Source organism: Elephas maximus, chromosome X (genome assembly GCF_024166365.1).
Source record: "Elephas maximus indicus isolate mEleMax1 chromosome X, mEleMax1 primary haplotype, whole genome shotgun sequence".
Classification (NCBI taxonomy): domain Eukaryota; kingdom Metazoa; phylum Chordata; class Mammalia; order Proboscidea; family Elephantidae; genus Elephas; species Elephas maximus.
This window is the reverse complement of record NC_064846.1, coordinates 57,704,943-57,712,351: the sequence shown is the minus strand read 5'-3', so window position 1 is coordinate 57,712,351 and position 7,409 is coordinate 57,704,943. Positions and strand designations below refer to the sequence as shown.

General features: G+C 40.7%; 1 protein-coding gene across 1 annotated transcript; it reads right to left on the bottom strand.

Moving 5' to 3' along the window:
* Positions 1-800: 800 nt before the first annotated feature.
* Positions 801-5,489, bottom strand: TSPAN6 (tetraspanin 6). Its single transcript, XM_049871728.1, has 8 exons — positions 5,269-5,489; positions 4,239-4,427; positions 3,908-3,982; positions 3,559-3,657; positions 3,138-3,269; positions 2,679-2,762; positions 1,963-2,069; positions 801-1,654 (listed from the first exon to the last, which is right to left on the bottom strand). Exons 1-7 carry the CDS (start codon positions 5,353-5,355, stop codon positions 2,001-2,003), a joined length of 735 nt encoding a protein of 244 aa, XP_049727685.1. The 5' UTR covers positions 5,356-5,489; the 3' UTR covers positions 801-1,654; positions 1,963-2,000.
* Between the last annotated feature and the right edge of the window lie 1,920 nt (positions 5,490-7,409).

Below are 7,409 nucleotides of genomic sequence, written 5' to 3'. Positions count from 1 at the left end.
AGCTAGTCATGTGTACTAAAAGGGACTTTTATAACTGGCCATCCAGAAAACAAATCTTAAGGGGATATGTGTGATATTTTTTTCTTCTTTCCGTATTTTTTAATAGTTTTTCAATACTGAGAGACTTTTATGTACTGTGTGGCAACAAGAGATGAGACAGTTCTACTAATGGATATATAAAGAAACCTGAAACCAAATAATTCCCTACTTCAACTGAAATTTTAACAATTATCAATTTACTTCAACTGAGATTTTAACTATTAATTTCATTATTACCCTAAAGATACAGGTCACATCCCTCTCCAACTAAGTCTACACTGCTTCATAGCATGGAACATAACCCTTTCACAGGGAATAGTTTTTATAAACAGGCATATTAGTTTTTTTCAATGACAGAGTCAAGGCCTCAAATTTACCTTTCGTACCTAAAAACTGTACTGCAAGGTGGTGGGAGGGAGGGAGAAAGGAAGACAATGCTTAGGGGACACTGAGCTTCTGTTAAAGGTGATGGTTAAATAACATGATGAATGTAAAAGTCACTGAACTACACAAGTGAAGACTGTTGAAATAGCAAAATTTTTGGCAAACGTTTTGGTACCTACGTATTTATAATAAAAAAAATCTTGGAGGTGATAAAAGTTGAAAAAAAAAAAGCTGTACCCTAAGTACAAATGTGTGGCTTAGCTTTCTCAGTGGAAACAATCATACCAGGTTTTCTAAAAGTTAAACACAATCATTTAAGAGGAAAACAGTATTTATTATGTAAAAGAGTTTTAGTAATCAAAAGCATAAACCAAAACTAAGACTACTAAAGTTAGCCAATTAAAATCAACCCAGTAAGGAAGTATCAGCAAAGGTAATGAAATTAAATTCCTAAAGAAAATACAATAATTCCGACATCATTATAAGTAAGGAAATATCAGCAAAGGTAATGACATTAAATTCCTAAAGAAAATACAATAATTCCGACATCATTAAAGTAGTAACTAGAACCTTTCAAATAATAGGGAAAATATAAACATGAGTACAGACACCTTAATTGGGAGGCAACTGTAAGTATGCTGAAACCTGATGTGTCACAGAACAGGTAGTGTCTTTTAGTCTTGAGCGCATTAGGTCACAGACCGTTACCACCGCCGGGCAACTCTGATGAGTGCTATCCAAGTACTGACCACAACCGTATTTATTACACAGTGTGGTAATAGATAACCTTGGCTGGGAAGGGGGCAGCTCAGAGGGGTCAATTTTCTATCATACTACATCAGTAGGAAATTCAGCGGGGGCAATTCCTTCTTACAACACTACATCAAAATAGCACCAAAGCCTTTCAAAGATCCCACAGTAAAAAAAGAAAAAAAAAAAAAAAAGAAAAAGACCCTATAGTGAGAAAAATAAGTCAAGAGGAACACAGTATTTCATTTAAAATTTACTAGCTCTTCCAGTGTTTCAGGGTGATATGGGGGTGCTTCAAAGATCTAATGTGAATGGGACATAAGGTGGACTTAGAACATACTGGACAAATATCTTGATTGAATTAGTCTATCGTTAAGCAGTCTCAGCAGTTTTTCAGTCTACTGGTTAAGTAGCATCAGTGGTCTTTCATCCAGGCGATCTTGTATTTCTTTGACAAAGGGTTGACGTAAGTGTCCTAAAGCTGAAGAAAAAAAAATTAATTTGTTAGTATTCCTAAATTATAGCTAGGTAAAGGACAAGGGAAAATGCCAATGTGGGTTTCCTTTATGAGCTTTAGGCTGACATGTGTGTGTAAACCCTGTTGCATAAATGAAGCTCATACAGACAAGCTGTAAATACCACGTCAGATCTGGTATTTAGGCACACAGGACTGACAGAGCCCCAACAAGATTTGAATACACCGCCGGAGAGGACATTCTTGGCAAACTCAGTCCATCACGGGCATGGACTAAACAACACTAACCGAGCTGAGGACCAAAAGGCACTTACTTTAAAGCTGGAGAGGAGTAAGCCCGCAGCTATGCTGGTTACACTATCTCATACTGGTTATTTGTTATGGCGCGAGAAAGGCAGTAGGCGAGAAAGATTCCAATCAGCTGGAAATAAAATATGAGCAAAATTAAATACACACAATAAGAGAGCGTAGTCAAGATAGGTATTTTTTTTTTCTTTCACTTGTAATCCACTTATAATTTCCTACACAGTGAATAGAGAATGTAAGTGATGTTTTATCACTGCTGTCATTGACAAAAATCACTCAAGCAAAATTCAGGAGTTTATACTCTTATAAGGACAGAGATTTTCTTGGAACGTAATACCTGCGCTGTCCAATATGGTAGCCACTAGCCACATGTGGTTATTGAGCACTTGAAATGTGGCTAGAACAGCTGAGGAAATGAATTTTTAAATTTATTTCAATTACAATCTTTCAAAGGTAGCTAGTGGCTATTATATTAGCCCGTAGAGATTGAGACTTGCCATAGTATTTTAGAAATATACTAAGACTAAATAAATCAATTACATAGGTTAAGACGAATTATGTCAATGCTTTTACTTTTTTTTTTCCTTTAGTTTCACAAAATATGTGGCTTCTCTGAAAACGTCCTCACTATCCACATCCCTGAAGCAAGGCCATTAAGCTTAAAAGTGGAAGCCTCAGCTTTCTAAACGGGTCAAAGCATTTCTAAGCAACTGCAAGGGCTTACCTGGAAGCAAGCAACTCCAAAGGAAATTCCTGCAACGACTCCCATTTCTGACTCTATAATGGTCATTACCTTAATAAAGCAACCCTAAAAGGAGGGAAAACAGACACTAAGCACAACACAAGCAATTTATGCTTTTGTAAAAACTTTGATCATACACCTTCACAGAAAGACGGGCTTTAGCTACTATGAAGCCTTTCATTGTTTTATTGAAATCTATTCCCTTTCATATAAAAAATGCATCTTTCAAGCATAATGCTTGCAACAGAATTTTTAAAAAGGTGCTTTAAAAAGGCGCAGATTCTTATTCCCAATCATTTCTACCTTTTGCATCATGCATTAAAAAATGCTGCTAGTTGTGTGAACTCAAGTTGAGTCAACTCTAGATTTAACTGTTCAAGTAAACTCTGGATTTAACTGTTTAAGTACTGAAGTGTTCTTGAATAAAAAAAGGCTCCTTACTTCACTGTTTACTTTACTTGCATCTTTGCTTGGAGAACATTCAGTTTTACAGCAGCTCTTGGGATATCCTCGTTCCGAGTAATAATTAGTATTTTCCCAATCTGTATATTTGGTGACACCACAACAATGCAACTGAAAAATCCAACAAAAGCACTTATAGTACATATTACTACTTTTTAACTATCACATTTAACCTGCATCATCTTAAGATCAAAATTTGTGTTCTATTTCAATGATCTCTATTCTAGTATGTTAAAATGGCTATCCTCAATTGGCTAGGGCCCATCAGCACTAGTATTCACACAAGATATCCTCAATTGGCTAGGGCCCATCAGCACAAGTATTCACACAAGAATACTTGTGTGATAGGGAATAGGGAATGTGTTCCCCTCTTAAGAAGCCACCAAGTGTAACTACTTACTGTATTTTGGATCTTGTCTACAGCATCGCTTCTATCATCTCCTGTCATGTTATATTGCTTCAGAGCCTTCTCATAATTATTCTTAAAGCTGTTCTTTATCTACAGCAAAGAAATACAAAGCCAGTAAACAAAGATTCTAGAAAGTTCTTTCTGCATCTGACCAATGGTCCACCTACTACAAGTTCAAAGTGCTGTAACATGTATCTTATTCAAGCGGCAGTGTGTATTGCTGTATCCCCCTCCCTCCCCTAGGGTGGAATCAGGAACTCTGAATTCTAAGTTGAAAAATAAGTTTTAAATACAGCCATAAGTGAATACAACATATTAAGGTTCCCAAATTCACACCCACCTCATGTCGGAAAACAAATCCTACGATGGCAGCGACCAGTTCGACCAAAAAAATGAGAGTCAGAACCATTGCATACTGAGGGATAAAAAGAAAGTCCAAGTCAGCATAAATAAGATATATCTCAGCTGCAAAGGGAGTCAGCATATTTTTTATTGAGGGCAGGGAAAACACAGTTAACAAAATTGTCCATTTTGAAAGTGGGAATTGGCAGCTCATCTGTTGGTAAGTTTTCATAACAGGGAACACTGTAAAGGGCTATGGCCAGTTCCCAAAACACAAAGTTTTCAACACAAAACTTTTCTAAAACCAAGAATCAATTCGAAGGACTCACCAGTTTTAGCATCCATGCAGAAACTCGGCAGGTAGCAAAACAGCCAAAGGTGCCCAAAAGAATAATGCCAGTGCCAGTGCCAACGAGAATGAAGGGGACATTGGTGGCCTTCTCATTTAAAAGCGAAAAATAATTCTCTAGGCTCACCTTGCCCCAAATGCCAACGGCAAGAAGGATAACACCAGTGATCTATGTGGGAAATCAGAGAACAGAAACAGTTCCATACCGTAGATCTTCAAACCACAAACCCCCAGATGTTTAAAACACAATGAGTGAGAATGGACTGAGCAGTCTGGTGACCACAGATAAAGGCGGGAGACGGAGTGAAAAGGAATAGGAGGGGGATGTGCACACAGGGGCAGGCCTTGATAACTCTACACTGGATCCCCCAGACAGCCATGAAAAGAAAATTTTTCATAGGCTGGGCAAAATTGGGGTACAACTTATCAAAATCCTTAAACTTTTTCAAGCCCATAGTATATCTGCCCCAGGGATCAAAATTTCCTTAGGAAAACCTTCTTGGAAGGGAAAAAAACTGTTTCTGAGTTCCAGAAACTCTCCCCTCCCCCAGCCCCAGCCTCGGGTACAAAGTGATGGTACACAAAAGCCTGCTCGAGGATAGATGGCGGGAGTGGAGCCATACCATACTTACCTGCGCAATACTCCCCTCTTAGGAAGCAGTGAAAAGAAAAGAGACTATTAAGGGAGCGAGCCCCTCAGAGGGGCCGGGCAAGCCTTGCCTCTCCAACGGTCCGGGGACACCCTTTCCATGCACCCCTTTCTTGGCCCCCCGCATGGAACTCGCCCACCAGGAACGTCTGGGTCCCAGCCCAGCCTGCCGGCTGCCGTCGTCCTGCACCCCAGGCCCTCTGGCCGAGCTCGGGCCCCAGCAACTTGTCGCCAGCGCCGGGGTACCGCGCCTCCTCCCCACCCCCGACCTGAGCCTCGTCTCCCTCCACTCCGCTCGAGGTAACACCTCCCACCCAAGCCCGGGATCCCCCTCCCGTCCCAGGGCGCCGCCGTTTCTCACCCAAAAGATAAAAGTGTAGATCAAGAGGATGCTCTTGAAACAAGTGATGACTGGTTTAGTCTGCAGTCTCCGCGAACGGGACGCCATGACTCGCCTAAGACCCTGCACCACCACGCCAAGCGATCCGAACAGAGCCAGAGAGACGCGGAGGCCCCGAGTCTCTCCGGAAACTGCCGAAACCTTACGAGCGTCTACAACTGAGAAGAGCCGGAAACACTGTGCAATTTTCTAGAGGGTAAAGTCCAAGAGGCTGTGCGGAAAAGAGGGACTATTGCCGAGCGCCCCCTGCAGAAGGTTACTGAAAACTATATACAAAGGTTCTAGTGTCGGAAATTTCATAGGTCTTCAAGTGGAGCATTCACTTTTTCGCTTTCAAAGAATCTTTCCCGCCCCCCACCCCTCCCCCGCCCTCATAACTTCATCATATTGTTTCTATCACCAGCAGCGCCAGCAGCGCTGAGAGATTCGGCCTCTCCGGCCCCTGGCACCCTAGAGGGAAGGAAAGGAACAAAAAGGTTAAAAGTGACCTAAGAATATTTTATGACATAGGAAAATACCCACAAGAAATCTACTTCCAAAGAGAGGCGAAAAAGAAAAAGCAGATGACAAAGCTGTAAGTACAGTCACATGTGTTTAAACGAACACTGAAAAGTGAAATTTATCTGACTGGTGGGATTGACCTGATTTTTTTTCCCCCTAAATAAAGAATGGGCATAAGAATGAATGAATTGTGGGTAAACTATCATCACTTATTGAAAGAATTCCAAAGTTCGATGTGTGTTCTTTCTGGAGGGGATGGGGTTAGAGGGCAGCATCAGCCCCCTATTCAGTCTGTTCCATCATCGACACAAGCTAAATGTCACAATGGCATTTTACTGTATTGCTATTGCAAAAAGTCCTGCATTGGTGGAGAAGAGGTGGACACTCAAACTACTTTGCTTGAAACCTTGCTTTAAACATATACCACAGAACCAGAAAATAGGAAAGTTCCATCGACTTGGTCACAGAGCTTCCCTGTGCTTCAAATATTGACCTAGGACGAGTTCCTATAACATCATACCAGACCTCTGAGGTCCAAGGGAACAACTATTAGAGAATGAATTATTTGAACTGCCCGGCTTTATACTAAAATTGTTCCCTAAAATTAGAAAGGCTTAACACAAACACATAATAAAAAACACAAACACATAGAAAGGATAAATGATACAACTATATACCTATAAAACACCTATAAACACTTTGAGGCAAAGTCATCAAGAAATGCAGCAGACTTTCAACATTTAAAGTACTGCATAGGCCATAGTTATAGAAGATGAGGTTGAGGGGGGCTCTAGGTACATGAAAGCTTTCTCCCTAGGCTAAAATGACCTTATCTGAGGGGTCCTAGTGCAAAATAACAAACGAGTATTAAGGATAGTCTTGCTAACTTCTCATCATCTTAATGGAAATTTCCCCTGAAGCTTGGGTTTGTACCATGTCCTGGAAGGGATTTTTTTGTAAGCCTGAGAGCAAAGAAACATTTCTGCAGCTAAGGAAAAAAATTAAATAGTTAAAGCAAAAGCTACATCTTATTTCCAAGAATGTGTTGATTTTCCTCCGCTCCCTTCCTCTGCCACTCACAACGCTGCTTTGTTTGAACAACAGCTGGTGCCAAATTAAACCAAAGGCTGACATGGAAATGAATATTCCTGTGGCCACAACACCTTACACCACTGCCTCGCACCCTGCTACACCCCCTCCCTGTCGTGCCACCAAACCTGGGCCTCAGTATGGATCCAAACCCAGACCAAACAGGCATCTAATTCTATCTAATCAATTTAAAAAGTGTTTCCCTAAGATAAATTTATTCTTTACGGTATTAATAATAACTGTAATATTGAGTATTGACCATGTACAAGCACTGTTACTTAGCAACTGATATGTGTTACCTCATGCATACATCACAAAAGCCCTATTATGAGGTCACAACTACCGTGGTCCATGTCTTACAGATGGAGAAACCGGTTCAGCAGCTAGTAACTTACCTAGGACTAAGCCCTGCCAACTTCAGTTTCCCTCATTGGAAACTGGGCCTACTCCGTGATAAGATGTGGCTGCTATTGTACCAACAGCTGCCTTTCCTGGGAATAACCCAAGCAAAA

What these genes read in the sequence shown, in the direction of transcription:
- TSPAN6 (XM_049871728.1), bottom strand. Translation starts at nt 5,355, where the DNA reads ATGGCGTCCCGTTCGCGGAGACTGCAGACTAAACCAGTCATCACTTGT. An exon ending in GATTTGTTTTCCGACATGAG is followed by an intron (nt 3,658 to 3,907) that starts GTGGGTGTGAAT and finishes TCTTTGCTGTAG; the next exon opens with ATAAAGAACAGCTTTAAGAA. An exon ending in TTGGAGTTGCTTGCTTCCAG is followed by an intron (nt 2,070 to 2,678) that starts GTAAGCCCTTGC and finishes TTTTATTTCCAG; the next exon opens with CTGATTGGAATCTTTCTCGC.